This window comes from Hemiscyllium ocellatum, chromosome 36, assembly GCF_020745735.1.
Source record: "Hemiscyllium ocellatum isolate sHemOce1 chromosome 36, sHemOce1.pat.X.cur, whole genome shotgun sequence".
NCBI lineage: Eukaryota > Metazoa > Chordata > Chondrichthyes > Orectolobiformes > Hemiscylliidae > Hemiscyllium > Hemiscyllium ocellatum.
Genome location: NC_083436.1, coordinates 46,109,319 through 46,128,819, shown reverse-complemented (window position 1 = coordinate 46,128,819; position 19,501 = coordinate 46,109,319). Strand labels below are relative to the sequence as shown.

The 19,501-nt window shown below is 41.8% G+C and overlaps 1 protein-coding gene across 1 annotated transcript; it reads right to left on the bottom strand.

The window, feature by feature from the left end:
• Positions 1-1,133: 1,133 nt before the first annotated feature.
• On the bottom strand, positions 1,134-18,850 carry cisd2 (CDGSH iron sulfur domain 2). The gene is made up of 3 exons (XM_060851625.1): positions 18,660-18,850; positions 7,021-7,235; positions 1,134-1,439 (listed from the first exon to the last, which is right to left on the bottom strand). Exons 1-3 carry the CDS (start codon positions 18,760-18,762, stop codon positions 1,350-1,352), a joined length of 408 nt encoding a protein of 135 aa, XP_060707608.1. The 5' UTR covers positions 18,763-18,850; the 3' UTR covers positions 1,134-1,349.
• Positions 18,851-19,501: the final 651 nt, after the last annotated feature.

Here is a 19,501-nt window from a genome sequence, read left to right as displayed (position 1 = left end):
CATATTTAAGACTAAAAGAGATAGGTTCTTGATTAGTAAAAAGGGTCATGGATTATCATGAGAAGGCAGGAGAATGAGGTAGAAAAACAGATCAGCCACGAGTGAATGGTTGAACAGACTCAATGGGCCGAATGGCCTAAATGTGCTTCTACATCTTATGGTCTTAACCACAAGGTGGGAAATAACACTGTTCCATGTTAGGGGTTTCAGCAAATGCACCTTGACCTGTGGAAGGATTCATGCTCCTGGTCAATCACAGTTTGCATTTCCCAAAACACCTCACCACCATACAACAAGTTCTATTTATTTATGGAGTTTTGCCTCATTTCTTGTTCATGGAGGTTAGAGCCTTTTAAACACACCAGTAGTTTAGAACTACAACTTGAGAAGTGTTGCTAAGAACCAGCAATAATTTCACATTATGCCAAATAAATATTTTGTGCAATTTTTATACAGAATGAAATACAGCAAACTTTATTTCAAATGGCACCTTATGAACTGGCACTCAAACCACCAAAAATTGTATTCCTCAAATATGGCTACTGTATTATTGCAATCTGCAATGCCAAGCCCTCTGCCAGTAAGTTTTATTTAAGGCAAAGATGCAGTTATTTAAGCAATTTACGGTGTAAATAAAGTACAACAGTGATGTGTACAGTCCCTACAATACATTTCTATTATTCAGTGTGTGTTGTTACATTGATTACGTGAACCTCTATTATCTGGAATATTTGCTCAAACAACTCACTCCTGTTCCCCACCAGGTGCCAGTTAATGTGGAGTTTGCTGTACTTCTGTTACATTGAAATGAATCCCTGGATGTTTTTTTTAAAAAAATGGGAGTATCACCAAAAACAAAAGAGGGTTGACATCCCCAATACAGAAAGTTAGGACTCTTCAGTAAAAGAAAATTCTGACTAGTGAATTCCCTCTAACAGACTTGTTTTAGCAATTGAAAACAATACACATTTCAACAAAAAAAAAGACAGACAGACAGACAGACACAAGAGCATCTCCTTGAACTCATGACAGTGTATATAGTTTTATATTGAAGACAAAGGAATCAAGGTTCAAAAATAACAAAGCCATCATCTCAATGAAGGAATTTTAAAAATCCAAATTTAACAATTGCTTACATTTTTAATCATGATAAAGAATAGATTGCCCAATTTTACTTACTGTACATTGACAAATTAGACATTTGTTAGTGACAAGAAAAGCTTTACAATTTATCTGTACAAATTTCACTGTAAAGATACATGTACTGACTGTTAAGTTCATGGTTACACTTTACAAATGATCTTTACATCTCAAAACATCTTATGCCATGATTAAAGAATAAAAAAACATTATACTTCTTTCTTCTTAATGATCAATGGACCCACGTTATCACCCGTCAATTCGTTGTGTTTGTTGTGAGACCCGTCACAGACTGGGAACTATAAAGAGAAAATAAAACCAGTCAGCTGCCGATTACAGAATTCTGTACAAGCCTACAATCGGTTTTGGCCGTAACAGCAAACATGATATTTCCTTCAAGAGTACAACGTTAGAGGTTGGAGGAAGAGCGCCTCATCTTCCGCCTGGGAACCCTCCAACCTCAAGGGATGAACTCATTTCTCCAGTTTCCTCATTTCCCCTCACCTTGTCTCAGTCGATTCCCTCGAACTCGGCACCGCCCTCCTAACCTGCAATCTTCTTCCTGACCTCTCCGCCCCCACCCCACTCCGGCCTATCACCCTCACCTTGACCTCCTTCCACCTATCACATCTCCATTGCTCCTCCCCCTAGTCCCTCCTCCCTACCTTTTATCTTAGCCTGCTGGACACACTTTCCTCATTCCTGAAGAAGGGCTTATGCCCAAAACGTCAAATTTCCTGTTCCTTGGATGCTGCCTGACCTGCTGTGCTTTTCCAGCAACACATTTTCAGCAACGTTAGAGGCAACCCAGTTTTAAGAATATATTAAATTACAGAAATGCTAAAGAAAGATTTCTACCACTTTGTGTCACAAAACTGCAAAAGTGTTACCTTCCAAGAACTAAAATCAGAGATAAATCTTCATATTGGTCAAGTTATCAATTAACCACAAACTCTCAGTTTGTAGTAATGAATGACTTTGATAAAATGTTTTAGAGGGCAGAAATTGCATAGGCCTGCTTCTGCCTCTCAATCATCAGCTCTAAACTAACCACAGGACATTCCATTTCAGTCTTATAAATATGTCAAAGACTCAATTTTATTATTGCTTGAGAATCTGGGTTCTGGACTGGATGAATGATATAGAAGTAAAAGTCAAACAAATCTATAATATGTTAAGGCACGGCCAAGATATTGGTCTCATGAATGGTGCTGGTGCATCTGGTATTTGATTATACATTTACTTTGATAAGATAGCTAAACCTTTGAGGTGAATTGTTCAGTGCATTAGAAAAAAGGGTAGAAGGAAATAAAAACTGCTGTTGCCAGCAGCACAAGCCCAATAACACAAAGTCAAAATCATTCAAAAGAAAAGGCAGAGTGCACAGAGATAAAGACAGATGTGCTATTAGTTTAGCAGGCTCCACAAGAAAACATCTTCCTGAAAGACTTAAAAAGTCAACAAGACCGAAGCTTCAGAAACAAAAGGTTTTTGAAGTGTCAAACAGAAAATCATCATACAAGCCTGTTGAAGACCTCAGCTTAAAAAAAGAACAAGTGAGCTTGGTTAGCAGTTCTTTTAAAAGGTCTCAGAAAAAGACTAACTAAATAACCTAGCACAATGAATGTAGAAACATGCCGAAGAGAGAGAGGGAGAGATTAAAGCTATGCCAACTAAGAAAGGGATTTTAGCATGGAGGCAGGATGACACTAAATTGAGACTGGAGTGCCTGTAAAGGTTGCTATGTCATAAAAAAGGTTGAACCTGTCCTTTGGATATGTCTAATGAGTTTGTTTCAAATACTAAAAAAAACACTAATAATCTATCAAGCCAGCTTAGACTGAGATTGGGGGTCTGCCTTTTCTAGATTTACCATCAGCTGGGATCACACCAAATATTATGTTTGATATGAAAATGGAAAATGCTACAAAATAGTCAGGTCATGCAGGATCTGTGGAGATAAAGTGTAAATATTTCAGGTTGATGACATTTCATCAAAACAGAGGAAAGACAATATGAGGAAGTGAAAGATGGCGTAGGGACGAAGACCAAAAAAGGTCTGTTAAAGGGCGGAGAGAAGGAGAGATTTAGTGACAATGTGAATGTGTAAAGAAACAGTCCAACAGGTTTATTTGGAAGCACTAGCTTTTGGAGCGCTGCTCTGTCATCAGGTGGTAGTAGCGTATAAGATCACAAGACAGAATTCATAGCAAAAGATTACAGTGCCATACAGTGATATATTTAACAAACCTGGATTGTTAAGCCACATCTTTTAGAATGCAAGTTTTGGTTAATATGTAAATTCCAGAATTTCTTTTAAGTCACCTTCGAGATAACTTAAGCTTTTATAACAAAAAGGTGACATCTCAGCTCAAACAATGCATTAAAAAGGTGCTCAGAGGCACGATACTTTGGTGAGGCCAAGCAGATGCTAAAACAATGGATGAATGGACACTGCACAACAATCACCAGGTAGGGATGTTCCCTCCCAGATGGGGAGCACTTCAGCAGTCAGAGATATTTGGCCTCAGACCTTCCGGTGACCATCCTTCAAGGCAGACTTAGGGATACATAATGCAGAGTGGCCAAGCAGAGGCTGATAGCCAAGATCAGTATCCACGCCTCAACTGGTGACCTCACTACACTATACACTCGCACACTCTTTCATATACATACTTTCTCTCATATGCACAAACACAACCTCCACACTCACCCATGCACACTCCCTCACACACCCTTACACTCCATCGGACCCACACACGTGAACATACGCTCTCATGTGCACTCACATGGACACATACTTGCAACACACTCATGCAGATGACACCAAAATTGGAGGTGTAGTGGACAGCGAAGAAGGTTACCCCAGATTACAATAGGATCTTCATCAGATGGGCCGAGAAGTGGCAGATGGAGTTTAACTCGGATAAATGCAAGATGCTGCATTTTGGGAAAGCAAATCTTAGCAGGACTTATACACTTAATGGTAAGGTCCTAGATAGTGTTGCTGAACAAAGAAACTTTGGAATGCAGGTTCATAGTTCCTTGAAAGTGGAGTAGCAGGTAGATAGGATAGTGAAGGCGACGGTCAGTATGCTTTCCTTTATTGGTCAAAGTATTGAGTACTGGAGTTGGGAGGACATGTTTCGGCTGTACAGGACATTGGTTAGACCACTGTTGGAATATTGCATACAATTCTGGTCTCCTTCCTATTGCAAAGATATTGTGAAACTTCAAAGGGTTCAGAAAAAATTTACAAGGATGTTGCCAGGGTTGGAGGATTTGAGCTATAGGGAGGGGCTGAACAGGCTGGGGCTATTTTCCCTGGAGCGTCAGAGGCTGAGGGGTAACCTCAGAGGTTTACAAAATTATAAGGGGCTTGGATAGGATAAATAGACAAAGTCTTTTCCCTGGGGTCGGGGAGTCCAGAACTAGAGGGCATAGGTTTAGGGTGAGAGGTGAAAGATATGAGAGAGATCTAAGGGGCAACTTTTTCACAGAGGGTGGTACGTGTATGGAATGAGCTGCCAGAGGATGGTACAATTGCAACATTTAAAATGGATCGATTTGGAGGGATATTGACTGGGTGCTGGCAGGTGGAACTAGACTGGGTTGGGATATGTGGTCGGCATGGACAGGTTGGACCGAAGGGTCTGGTTCCATACTGTACATCTCTGACTCGCATGCATGCACACAAGTCTATGGGTGAATTTGTTGTTGCAGATGCTTTTTTTTGAGAAAAATTGAATGTACAACCTGCAGGCTGTTCATACATGCAATATTTTGTAAGTTCCACTTTGAGAAAAGAACCAGACCGACTCAAGATTTGGATATAGACAAGATTCTGTCTGAGCTGAGATGTCACCTTTTCTTACAAAATCTTAAGTTACCTCGAGAAGTGGACTTAAGAGGTTCAAGATTTACATAAAGAAACCTGCATTCTAAAAGATGAAAGACTTAACAATCCAGGTTTGTTCAATATATCACTATGACACTAATCTTTTGCTATAAAATTCTGTGTCTTATGATCTTATATTCTACAACCAACTGATGAAGGAGCAGTGCTCTGAAAGCTAGTGCCTCAGAATAAACCTGTTGGACTATAACCTGGTGTTGTGCAATTTTTAAACTTTGCCCACCCCAGTCGAACACCAGCTCCTCCACATCACGCACAAAGACTGGTATTCAGTCACCAAGTCACCCTTTGTTTACTTGCGCTTAGTACACTGGCTATGACCAGCCAGCTCGGAGTCAGTCACCTGACCCGAGGAGATTAAGTCCCTGTTTATGTCTTTTTTCACAGCAGTCCCAGGTTTGGATGGGGCTCAGGCAGCAGGAGTTGGAGTCTGAGTCAGAGTCCAGGCAGCAGCAGTGGAAGTAGGCCCAGGCAGCAGCAGCAGCAGCCCTTAAGTTAGGGTGAGGCCCCAGGCAGCAGCAGTATCCCCTGTTTATATTGATCAGCCAGGGCTTTTGGAATAGCCTGGGGTTACAAGCCCAATTAAAAGACCTCATTGTCAACAACATCCAGCTGGTTCCCATCACTACAGAAACAAAATGTGTAGATGAAGGGATAGGAATTGACATTGTTATATTTCTGAAGGGTAATTGATTGGAAACATTAATTAGGCTCTCCCTCAGGTGCTGCCTGACTTGCATGTTTTTATATCAAATTTCCAATCTGACATATTTTGCTTTACTATTAATGATCCCTTTGATTTATGTGCAACAGCACTGGTGTGAAAGCATTGACAACTGAAGAAATATTAAGATATTCATTGTCGTACCATTGTCAACCCAGGAAATTTTGGAAAGTTGAGAAACCTATTTATATAAAACACAAATCTATTTCCAGGACTTACCAAGTCATTAAGAAACAAAGTATCTTTGAAGACTATATTGCAGTTTAATACAGTTCTAAATCGGTAACAATGGCCCTTTAAACCATCCTTGCTACTTGATCAAAAATGTTGACAAGATCAATGGGAAGAATGTCCTTCTAAATAGAGTGGCATTTTGCATGCACTTAAGTAGGCAAAATTTCAGCTCTTCTGAAAGACTGCATTTTTTGCCAGTGTGGAATGTGCATCTGAACACCAGGTCATTCCACAAATGCTTCATGGTATTATACTCTACAACTAGCTGATGAAGGAGCAACCATGTCTTATACCCATTACCTAATTTAACAGCCACTTCTGCCATTTGTGCAATTGTACTCAGGATTAACTGTGATCTTGAGGAGGGAAAGAAAAATAAAAGCCAACACTTTACCAAATCCTATTCAACTCATTTCAAAATAAGTTAAGATTTGTTTGAATAATAGACTTTGTTTTTGCTGCTTTCAGCATCCTGATTCAAGCATAACATTAGCATGAATTCAGACAGTTAAAAATAGATCAAAGTTTATTTCAGTCAAATGTTAGCTACCCATTGCCTTGATAAATATCATCCTGCAACAGCATAAATAGTAAAAAGTGTAACAGCAGACTAAGTGAATGTATGTGAACAAATTGCAAATAATCCTGGATGAATCTGTTGCAAAATAAACTGACTTTCATTTATCAATCAAGACTCCTGGTTTTATTTCTTTTGTGAGACCAGATAACCATTTAAACCAATCAGGTTCTTTCTCTGTGCTCATTATTCACTCTTTGGAATACGTTTACTATGATTAGAGATTATTGTTTATGTTAACTTTTAAAATCTCATGTTCTTTACAATCAATCAATCAATCATGGACAAGGGTAAATAGATTGCACACTATTCATTTTCCATTCAACTCAAGGAACAGTCTGATTAAGGAAGTTAATTAATATGCTATATTGTCAGAATTTAATTTTAAGCATGCCTGTGTCTAATCTGACTCAAAATGCTCATCATTACCGTCTTTGATCGCCAACATCTGCAGTATGCTGCCTTGGTGAACTGTAGATCTTCAATGTTGATTTCATTCACAACTTTGGGATTTTCTTTCTGGATCTTTAGATTAATCAGGCTGTCTTTCTGCTGTTTCTTTCGGGGAATGAATGGTCGTACAGCAAGGTACCCGAGCAGTGCCAGAACTCCAAGAAATGGCAGCAATCGCAGCCATTCTGCAACTGTGGGCAAGAGGAGGTGGTTCAATTAGCAATGAAATCTGAAAAAACAGCAGAGTTTGGTAAATATATGAATTTACACCAAATTATAGATTTAATGAGTAGGACAGATATTAAAAGTTATGCAAAAAATGAACATTAAAAATTGGAGGGAGAGGGAGAGGGATATTGTGAAATTCTGCAGAGAACTGTTTAGTAATTATATTTGAAACAAATTTATTGATACCGCCATCTACCTTAAGTGGTGAAGATAATGTTAATTGGTGTTAACTTGTTTGTCAGAAAAATGTGTCTCAAAACTAGTATGTGGATGTTAATGAAAAAAAACAGATCAGGAATGACACGGGAATGTTAGTAGTGAACTTTCTGACATTGAAGTTAATTTATCATTAAAAATGGATTTACTTTGGTATTAGCCAGACAGCTATAACCTCACATTGTTGACTTTACTTCATTCTTTGCAGTAGTATAGTCCCAAAGGACCACAGCATTGTTCTCATTAAAGACACACAACTGCTGGTGGTTTACCTAAGGGTCACCCTGCCTCAGGCGAGAAGAGGTACAGAAGGGAAGACCTGAACCTGTGCTATTGGCATCATTCTGCAATGCAAACCAGCTATCCAAATCAACGGAGCTGCTAAGAATGAACATTACAGCCAGAACAGTGTTGAAAATACTTAGAGATCTTTAAGAAAGAGATACTGTATTATGCCACTGATGTAGAACATCTTGTTTCCTTTGTAACTTTTTTGATTACAGTAAAATAATAGCAAAAGTGTAGCAATGGCTCATGACTGAGAACATTAAAAACGCTGCTGACATTTCTGTTGTTTTCACAAATAGTTTAACTGGTTGGCAGACAAGAAACAGAGCAGGAATAAATGTGCCTTCTTCCAGAGTGGCGCTTAGTGACTAATGGTGTATCACACAGATCAGTAAATTAGATGAAGGAACTGAATATAATAGCTCCATATCTGCCGATGATGCAAAGCTGGGTGGGAGAGTGAGCTGTGAGGAGGATGCAGAGATGCCTCAGGTGTGATTGGACAGGCTTAAGTGGGCAAATGCAGAGCAGAGGAGGTAAAATCTGAATAAATGGGAGGTTAACATTTTAATGGCAAAAACGAGGATGCAGAATGACGTTAGAATGGGAAAGAATGACCTGGATATCATCGCATGCCAGTCACTGAAAGTAAGCATGCAGTTGCAGTGGGCAATAAAAAAGGTGGCTAAGGGCATGTCGGTCTTTATAGAGACAACATTCGAGTACAGGAGCAAAGAGATCTTGCTACAATTGTACAGAGCCTTTACAAGACCACACCTAGAATATTGTGCACAATTTTGATCTCCTTATCTCAGGAAGGCTGTTATGGCTTTGGAGGAAGTGAAACAGATGTTTACCAGACTGATTCCTGGGATACAAGATGAACTGGGACAATACTCACTGGAGATTAGGCAGCATCCAAGGAATAGGAAATTCGACGTTTCGGGCATAAGCCCTTCATCAGGAAGGTACTACTCCCATGGAGAGCGAGGATGCAAAGATCATTGCCTGTGGCACAGCAGTTTTGTTCCTTGCTCCCCATAGGAAACTTGAGTATATCCTGTCCGGCCCTGGGGACTTGGCTATCTTGTTGCTTCCCAAAATTTCCAGCACATCCATTTTTTAAAAATATCAATCTGTTCAAGCCTATTAACCTGGTCCACGGTGTTCACACTATCAACAAGGTCTCCCTCTCTACTGAATACTGAAGCAAAAAAAACTCATTTTAGGGCCTCTCCTACCTCTTCAGATTCCGGGCACAAGTTCTCTCCACGATCCACTATCCTTCCTGATGAAGGGCTTATGCCCGAAACGTTGAATTTCCTATTCCTTGGATGCTGCCTAACCTGCTGTGCTTTAACCAGCAACACATTTTCAACTGTGATCTCCAGCATCTGCAGACCTAATTTTTTACCCCAATACTCACTGGAGTTAAGAGCGACCGGACAATCTCAAAGCCATGGAGGAGGCTAGGAACACAGTACGGAAAGTTATTTAACTGGGGGAGGGAAATTATACTGCTATTAGATAGGAGGTGTGGAGTATAAATTGGGAACAATTGTTCTATGGAAAATGCACAACAGAAATGTGGACGCTGTTTAAGGAGCACTTGCTGTGAGTGTTGGATAACTTTGTCCTACTGAGATAGGCAAGAGTGGTAAGGTGAAGGAGCGCCTTGGATAACAAGACAAGAGAAGCTTCTCATCAAGAGGAAGAAGGAAGCAAGGATCTGGCACAGCTTTAGAAGATTAACTAGGAACTAGGTAACTAGGAAAGAACTAAAAAATGGACTGAGGAGAGCTAAGAGGGGGCACAAAAAAGCCTCGGCAGAAAGGGTTAGAGAAACCGAAAGACGTTCTATACTTACATGAGAAATAAGAGAATGATCAGAGAGACAGTAGGGCTGATCATGGATAGTGGAGAGAACTTGTGCCCGGAATCTGAAGAGGTAGGAGAGGCCCTAAAATGAGTTTTTTTGCTTCAGTATTCAGTAGAGAGGGAGACCTTGTTGATAGTGTGAACACCGTGGACCAGGTTAATAGGCTTGAACAGGTTGATATTTTTTTAAAAAAATGGATGTGCTGGAAATTTTGGGAAGCAACAAGATAGCCAAGTCCCCAGGGCCGGACAGGATATACTCAAGTTTCCTATGGGGAGCAAGGAACAAAACTGCTGTGCCACAGGCAATGATCTTTGCAACCTCACTCTCCATGGGAGTAGTACCAGATATTGGAGACAGGCGAATGTTGTTCCTCTGTTCAAGAAAGGGAATAGGGAAATCCCTGGGAATTACAGACCAGTTAGTCTTAAGTCTGTGGTACTGGAAAAGATTCTGAGAGATAGGATTTATGACTATTTGGAACAGCATAGTTTGATTAAAGATAGTCAGCATGGCTTTGTGAGGAGCAGGTCATGCCTCACAAGCCTTACTGAGTTCTTTAAAGGATGTGACGAGATAGGTTGACAAAGGTCGAGCAGTGGATATGGTGCATATGGATTTCAGTAAGGCATTTGGTAAGGCTCCCCACAGTAAGCTCATTCAAAAGTAAGGAGGCATGGGATACAGGGAAATTTGATGGTCTGGACACAGAATTGGCTGGCTGAAAGGAGACAGTGAGTGGTAGTGGATGAAAAATATTCAGCCCGGAGGTCGGTGACCAGTGGTATCCCGTAGGGATCTGTTCTTGGGCCTCTGCTCTTAGTAGTTTTTATAAATATCTTTGATGAAGAAATAGAAGGGTGGATTAGTAAGTTTGCCAAGGACACGAAGCTTAGTGGTACTGTAGTAAGTATCAAGGGCTGTTGCAAGCAAGAACATGACATTGATAGAGTGTAGAACTGAGCTGAGAAGTGGCAGATGGAGTTCAACCTGAATAAAATGGGAAGTGATTCATTTTGCAAAGTCAAATTTGAAAGCTGAATACATGGTTGAAGACAGGATTCTTGGCAGTGTGGAGGAACAGTGGGATCTTGGGGTTCACGTATATAGATCCCTCAAAACTGTCACCCAAATTGATAGGGTTTTTAAGAAGGCTTATGGTATTTTGGCTTTCATTAACAGGGGAATTAAGAGCCACAAGGTTTTGCCGCAGCTCTATAAAACCCTGGTTAGACCACACTTGAAATATTGTGTTCAGTTGTAGTCGCCTCATTATAGGAAAGATGTAGGTGCTTTAGAGACGGTGCAGAGATTTACCAGGACACTGCCTGGATTGGAGGGCTGGTCTTACAAAGAGGGGTTGAGTGAGCTTGGGTTTTTCACACTGGGGAGGAGGAGGAAGAGAGGTGACTTGATAGAGCTGTACAAGGTAATGAGAGGCATAGATAAATAGCCAGAAACTTGTCCCCAGGGCAGAAACGGCTGTCATGATGGGTAACAATTTTAAGGCAATTGGAGGAAGGTATGGGGAGATGTCAGAGGTAGGTTCTTTACACAGAGTGGTGGGTGCATGGAATGCACTGCCAGCAGTGGTAGTACAGTCAGAGACATTAGGGACATTAAAGCAACTGCTGGACAAGCACATGGATGGTAGTAAATTGAGGGATTTGTAAGTTAGGTTGATCTTAGATTAAGATAACTGCTTGGCACAGCAACATCGTAGGCTGAAGAGCCCGTACTGTTCTATGTTCTCAACCTGTAAAATTCTGACAGGATTAAACAGGGTACTCGCAAGATGTTCCTGATGGCAGGGGAGTCCAGAACCAGGGGTCAAAGTCAAGGATACAGGGTAGGTCATTTAGAACTGACAGGAGGAGAAAATTCTACACCAAGAGTGGTGAGCCTGTGAAATTCTCTATCACAAAAAGCAGTCGAGACCACTGCACAACGTTTTCAAGAAGAAAATAGATATAGTTCTTAGGGCTAAGGAAAAAGTGAGAACAGGGCACAGAATTGAATGATCAGCCATGATCATAATGAATGGCAAAGCAGGCTTGAATGGCCTACTTATGCTCCTATTTTCTATGTTTTCATGGCTGAATTTGTACTCAGTTTGAGAAAAAGACAGGCGCGCTTGAAAATTTTTAAAAAATTAAATATAAAAAAAACATGAAATCAGAGCAGACTGAAGTGAATGAACAAATTAGGCCAAAAGGATAGAACTATACAGATGCAGTGACTTACATTTAAGAGGCTATTATTTCAGAATGTACAGAATAGATGCATTTGAAAGAGTTAATGAAAAATCCCACTATCCACAGTTAACTAGAAATATTTAAATTAGTATCAAGTGCAAAGAAACAGCAAATAATTGTGCAAAAATCAAAAGACTGAACAGATACAACAAACAAATAAAACTGAGGGAAAATTAGAGGACGAGAGAAACCCAGATAGAAATATAAACAGATAGTTGCCAAAAAACCTGAACGTTTTAAAAGAAAAAAATTACAAAGTAAGCATTGATCCCATAGATAAAAAAAACAGTCTGCAACAGCTATTTTTCCACTGTTCTTTACTACAGAGGATACAAGTAACATCTCAGAAGTAGATGCAAGTCAGGAAATGGAACAAGGAGGAACACAGAAGTACATTCACCAGAAAAGCAGTACTGAACAAGATTGTGGGGTGGAGGGCTGACAAATGCTCTGATCATGATGAGTTTGCATCATAGAGTCTTAAAAAAAAATTGGCTCATGAGAACATTGATGTGTTGATTCTAATTTTCCAAAGTTGCCTCGATTCTAGTACAGAGCCACTGAAAATCGAAGATAAGTCTAACTCGTTTATTCAGAAAGGGAGGGAAAAAAGAAAAATGTGAGCTTAACATTTGTCATAGGGAAAGTGTTAGAAGCTATTAAATGAGTTTCATTAGATACTTAAAACAAATACAAAAGGTAACAAAGCACTCTACATTGATTAAACAATTTCCCTTTCACGAAGCAATCTACTGTCGTTCTTCGAAGAAGTAGCGCAAGCTGTGAATAGACCGTGCTTAAATTTCAGAAGGTGTTTGACAAAATGCCACATCAAAAGGTTATTGTGGAAAACAAAAGCTCATGATGTATGGAGTGGATTATTTGTATGGATAGAATATTGGCTAGGGATCAGGAAGCACAGTAGGAACAAACGCGCTGAATTAAGCTTGGCAAGATGCAACACAGTGTGCCACTGGGATGGATGCTCAAACTGCAATAATTTAAGTAACTTGGATGAAGGCGCTGTTGCCAAATTTGCTCATGGCACAATAATAGGTAGGCAGATAAGTTGAAGAACTTGTAAAAATATAGGAAAGCAAAAATAGAATATGGATAGACTAAGCAAGTGGATAAAAATCTAGTAAAACATGGGAAAATTTGAAATAGTCCATTTTGGCAGGAAAAAACAAAAGCATATTATTTCAATGGTGAGAAACAGCAGAGCTCAAATGTTAGGAGAATCTGGGTGTCTTCATATATGAATTACAAAAATTTATTTGCCTGTACAGCAAGTGATTTGGAAAACCAACTGGAATGTTACTAGTTATATTGTAAGGAAAAATCAATAATAAAAACAGGAAGGTTAAGCTTCAGTTATACTTACATAGGTGAGACATCATCTGAAGTACAGTATTGGTAACCTTATTTAAGGAAGGATATAAATGTGTGGAGGCAGTTTAGAAGAGGCTTACCAAACTAATATGTGGAACAGACGAATCTATGACAAAAGATTGGATAGATTAGGCTTGTATGCACTGGAATTTAGAAGAGCAAGAGGTGACTTGATTGAAGCATAGGTGGTCTTGAGGAGTGCTGGCAGGGTGGATGGAGAGAGGCTGCAAACTCATAGGAAAATATAGAACAAAGGGTTCCTGTTTGAGGTAGCTGTACATGGATTCTAGTTAGGCAATGGATGAAAGGTTGGGGCTAGATAGGAATATGGATTTGAGGCTCCAATCAGATCAGCCATAATCTTGCTCCTGCTGCTCCTGGTTTGCATGGCAACTAGAAAGGTTATGCATAGTTTCTAGTGATAGAAAAACACAGCTTTGAAGGATACTATTCGGCCCACTGAGTCTACAAGCTCTTTCAAATGTGTGCAGTTTGTGATCACTGAATTTAAGGTTTACGTGGTCATTTTAAAACAGAAACTTGTGCTAAGTACAATTTCAAATCAGAATTCTAGTATTCAGGCAATTTAATTTAAAATTTTGCACTGTAATTAACAGTCTATAGCAAATCTTACAAACTTATAATTATGGAGCAAAATATTGCATTCAGATCTCAAAATTGAAATTTGTACCCGCTGGTTAATGGACGCAATAAGACCTGCATTTCGATAGCACCATTCACAAGCATTGGGTATCCCAAGGCACTCTAAGCCAAGTACTTGTAAATGAATCATTAATATAATGTTTAATTGGGTAAATTCTGCTGTGTTGACTACATTTAAAACTACCCATTCCATAACTGTCTGGCCATTCTTCTCAATTAGATCCAGTTCATTTGAGGAAATGGTTATGGTTTGACCTCAAATTCCACTGTTCACCCGTCTAGTATAATCCATTCTGCCACATGCTGAACAAACAGGACAGACCCTCCCTCCTAGCCAACCCCATCAGATATCACACAGTGGAAGCAGCAGCCCCTGACCCTCCACCAGCACATCCAAAGCATTCAATTCCCTTCATCACCAATGCAGTAGCAGATGCGCTGCAGAAATTCACCAAGGCTCTTTCAATAGGACCTTCCAAACCCACAAATCGCTGCCATCTGATATACAAAGGCAGCAGTTACAAAGGAACACCAGCCCCAGCAAGATTCCCTCCCAACTTGGAAAATACTGTTCTTCATTCAGTGTCACTCAGTCAAAATCCTGGAACTCCCTCCTTAACAGCACTGTAACGGTTTGTGAAGTCAACCCGCTATTGCCTCAAAGTCCATTGTGGACAGGCAACAAAAGCTGGGCCAGCAACTTTCGTACGTAGACATATATAACATACAAGATTTATGCCAAATCCTCATTTAGCAAACTTTCCCATTTCTCAATGTCAGCTCCTTTTTTTTGGGGGGGGGGGGGGGGGGGGGGGGGGATTTGAGTAATTGCTCAGTGACACAATGGAGCCTACCTGAGTTAAAAGATTATGAAGGACTGCTGCAAATCTGAAATGCTAATTTCTCTCTCCACAGATACTCCTGACCTAGAGAGGAATAGAAGTCCAATATTTTCAGGTTTCTTCTCCCCACAGTTCAGACCTACCCAGTTCCAAGTGACACCACTTCAATGGTATTCCATTAGCTATACACTGCTTCAGAATATCTAATTGTTATGAGAAATGTAACTTTTTCCTTTCTTAAATGCTCTCTCGGGATTGAAAATTACTTGCTCCCATTCAAGTTGCAAGGTGCCTGATGAGTCCAATGTGTGATATGCAGACACTGCTAGTGCTGCTTGAACAGCTGGGTAATGAGAGCTGTCAATAGACTTCAACCAATGTCTTACTTTGCCTCTACACATCCCGAAGATTACTGATATGTTCAGTTCCTTCCTTAATGGACCGTCTCCATTCTGCTTCATCACAAACTAGGATATTGCATGAGAGATTGATGATGGCAGAGCAATGGACATTGACAATGTGGACTTCAGCAATGTGCTCGACTAGGCTCCACGTACTAGACTGGTCAGAAAGGTTAGATCACTTGGAGTCCAGGGAGAGCTAGCCATTTAAGTAACATTTGTGCCCAACAAATGCCAGGTTATGATAGTCACCAATAGGAGACAGTGTAACCACTACCCCTTGACTTTCAATGGTGTTACCATCACTGAATCCCCCACTATCAACATCCTGGGGGTTATCATTGACCAGAACCTCAACAAGACTCACCACAAATACAGTGGCTACAAGAGCAGGTTAGAAGCTAGGAATATTGCAACAAGTAACTCACCTCTTGATTCTCCAAAGCATCTCCACCACTTGCAAGGCACAAATCAGGAGTGTGATGAAACACTCCCCACTTATCTGTATGAGTGCAGCTCCAGCAACGCTCAAGAAGCTTGACACCATCAAGGACAAAGCAGCCCACTTGACTGGCATCGTATCTATAAGCATCTATTCCCTCTATCACCAATGCTCAGTAGCAGCAATGTCAACTATCTACATGATGCACTGCAGAATTTCATCAAACATCCTTAGACAGCACCTTCCAAACCCACATCCACTTACATCTCGAAGAACAAAGACAGCAGATATATGGAAACACCACCACCTTCAAGATCCCTTCCAAGCCACTCATCATCCTGACTTGGAAATAAATATATCGCCGTTCCTTCATTATCACGAGGTCAAAATCCTGGAACACCCCCCAATGGCATTGTGGGTCAACCCACAGTAGGTGGACTGCAGCAGTTCCAGAAGCCACCGCACACCACCTTCAAGGCAACTAGGGACATGCAATAAATGGTGGCCAGCCAGCGACACCCACATCCCACGATTGAATGAAATTTGGATACAAAATTGGTTTGAAGGAATGAGTCAGAAGCTAGTGGTGGCGGGCTGCTACTCACACTGGAAGCCTGTGACCAGGTGGGCGTTGGTTACACTGCTTTATCATTTTACATAAATGATTTGGATGTGAATACAGGGGGCATGGTTAGTTAGTTTGCAGATGACACCAAAATTGGTGAGATAGTGAACAATGAAGAGGGTTATCTTAGAGTACAAGGGGATCTTGATCAGATAGACCAATGGGCCAAGGAGTGACAGATGGAGTTTAATTTAGATAAATGTGAGGCTTTGCATTTTGGCAAGGTTTTTCAGGGCAGGTCTCATTCACTTAATGGTAGAATCCTGGGGAGTTTTACTAAACAAAGAGACCTTGGGGTGCAGGCTCATAGCTACTTGAGTGTGGAGTCTCAGGTAGTCAGGAAAGTGAAGGTAGTGCTTGGTATGGTTGCCATTATTGGTCAGTGCATTAAGTATAGGCATGGGGATGCCTGGTTGTGGCTATGCAGGACATTGGTTAGGCCACTTCTGTGTTCAGTTCTCATCTCCCTGGTATAGAAAAGATGTTAAAGTTAAAAGGGTTCAGAAAAGATTTAAAAGAACGTTGCCAGGGTTGGAGAGTTTGAGCTAATAGGGAGAGGATGTATAGGATAGAAGTATTTTCCCTGGAATGTCAGAGACTGAGGGGTGACCTTATAGAGATTTATAAAATCAAGAGGGGCATGGATAGGGTGAATAGCCAAGGACTTGTTCCCAGCATAGGGGAGTTCAAAACTAAAGGGGATAGGTTTAAGCTGAGAGAGGTAAGACTTAAGAGGAATTTGAGGGGTAACATTTTCACACCAAGGATGGTGCATGTATCAAATGAGCTGAGAGGAAGTGGTAGAAATTTATACAATTACAACATATAAAGGGCCTAAGAATAAGGGATGATAAAATATGGGCCAAAACTAGCAAATGGGACTAGCTTAACTTAGGATTTATGGTCTGCATGGATGAATTGGACCGAAGTGCCTGTTTTCATGTTGATGAGTAAGTTTAATCTCTTCAAGAACGGTGTGGAAAATACAAGTGAGAACAAGACACATGGTTGGATGGAGGCCAAAAACTCTCAGGATACAAAATCATTCAATGCAGATGCCAAGGGAGGAAAGCAGTGAAGAAATCTGGATCATTAACTGTTTGTCATGCTTGAGACTGCTAAGATGTTGAGGGACCAGAACATAATGAGATACCCGAACAAGAAGCAAAGTGTAGAGAGGAGCCACACCAAGTTATGAACTGGTGATACCTGTGACACAGGCACTGCATCATGTTGTCAGGGAGTGTTTTGAGCAAGTGTGTCAGCCATGGAGTCAGTTCCCATTTAGCATCATCAGATGGGAGTGGCTAACCTTCAAACAAAACAATGCTTTCATGTTCCACTGGAAGTCTACTATTGTATCAGAGTTCCATGCAGAGGGGTAACTTTGAAAGGTGACATGCTGTGTGCAACATTTTGAGAGATTAACATGTCACTGGTATCAGATTGGCTTTCTTGCCTTCTTGTCACTGGATTTGGAGGTCATTGCTTAGGCACTGCCAATGGTTCTTCCGCAGATCTTCAGGGAGGTCTACTGTATGTTGTCTAGGCCTCTGACGCATTAGGAGCAGAGGGCTCACTGCTGTATGGCAAACCATGACTGTACTCCTGAAAAGATAAGCTAGTATAGTGAGGTGAATGATGAACTCTGTCATCTATGTCTATCATCAAAAAGGATGCTCTTAGGATATCAAGAAGTTTTAACATTTTCCAGGATCTCACATTGATCTTGGTGGTTTACTAATTGCAAGGTGAAGTTGAAGTTGATTTTCCAGGTCAAGACTAGTGTGGTACTGGAAAAGCACAGCAGTTCACCAGCATCCGAGGAGCTGAAAAATCGACGTGTCGGGCAAAACCTGCTGTGCTTTTCCAGCACCAATCTAATCTAGACTCTGACCTCCAGTCCTTACTTTCACCCAGTTGATTTTCCAGGTGATTAGTGAACAGTCCATCGTGTTCGGTTATTTGCAGAAAGAGCAGGTAACGGCTCTGCAGCCAAGGTTGGGAGAGCGTGCGGTCTCTCACACACACACACACTCACACACACACAGAGACACAGTGACTGGCGCTGGGGTATGTATTAACCAGGGGTCGGGAGTGTGTGTGTGACCAGGGGGAAAGCACAGGCCAGGCCAGGCCAGGTCAGGCAGCAACCCCGGGAGCAGGAGAATGGACGTTCCGGGCAAAAGCCCTTCAATCAGGAATGACCCAGTGTACCCGCCCATCCCCCTCCCCGAGGCTCACCCCGACACCAGGCCCGCGTCCACGGATCACCGACCCCCGGCCTCGAGCAGTCCCTCTCTCTCCCCCCATCCCCCATCCCCGCCCCGCGCACGGACCCGTGACCGGGGAACCCCACACCCGCTCAGTCCGCAGCCTCTCACCTGTCAGCCGGGCGAACCCACCCAGAGTCTCGGGGATGGGAATCCGCTTCAGGTAGGCGGGCAGCTGGACTTTGATGATCCGAGCGATCGTGTCAAGCACCATGTTAGCAGCGGCGCGGGCACGGGCTCCGGCAGCTCCGCCTATTAACGGGCTGCACGCGCGCGCGCCCGCACGCACCGGGCCAAGCCCCGCCCTTTCAGTTGGGCGCCCGCGCGCACGCTGGGCCAAGCCCCGCCCTTTCAGTTGGGCGCCTGCGCGCGCACTCAGGGGGCGGGGTGCATTACATCATCACACCGCTGATTGGCTACCGCGTAACTGACAAATGGCTGCTTCTCATTGGTTCATGCTCATCTGACCGGAAGCGCGGGAAGCCACTCAATGAATGGAGAGTGGAGTACAGTGCAGCTGGAGTGATTGAGCAGGTCTGAAAGGTTCCTGTGGAGAGAAATCAGAGCTCATGGTTTGGGTCCTCGTGACTCTTCCTCAGAACTGGTGGTAGCTGGGAAAATGTGGGTTTTTGTGTAGATGGGTGAGGCTGAGGAATAAACCATAAGGATAGAGAGAGAGAGAGAGAGAGAGAGAAAAGAGCAGGGTTGGACAAAGGAGTGGATGACTATCTGGCTGAGCAGGTGACTAGCAATAATGTGTAAGGAGCTGGTGTTGGATGGGGTGGACAAAGTTACACAACACCAGGTGATTCCTGATGTACATCAACTTCACCAACCCATTCCACTCTGACATAAAGTTCACCTGGACCATCTCTGACACCTCCCTCCCCTTCCTGGACCTCTCCATCTTCATCAACAGTGACCTGCTCAACACTTACATCTTCTACAAACCC

What these genes read in the sequence shown, in the direction of transcription:
- cisd2 (XM_060851625.1), bottom strand. Translation starts at nt 18,762, where the DNA reads ATGGTGCTTGACACGATCGCTCGGATCATCAAAGTCCAGCTGCCCGCC. An exon ending in TGGGTTCGCCCGGCTGACAG is followed by an intron (nt 7,236 to 18,659) that starts GTGAGAGGCTGC and finishes TCTTGCCCACAG; the next exon opens with TTGCAGAATGGCTGCGATTG. An exon ending in GATGTTGGCGATCAAAGACG is followed by an intron (nt 1,440 to 7,020) that starts GTAATGATGAGC and finishes TTCTCTTTATAG; the next exon opens with TTCCCAGTCTGTGACGGGTC.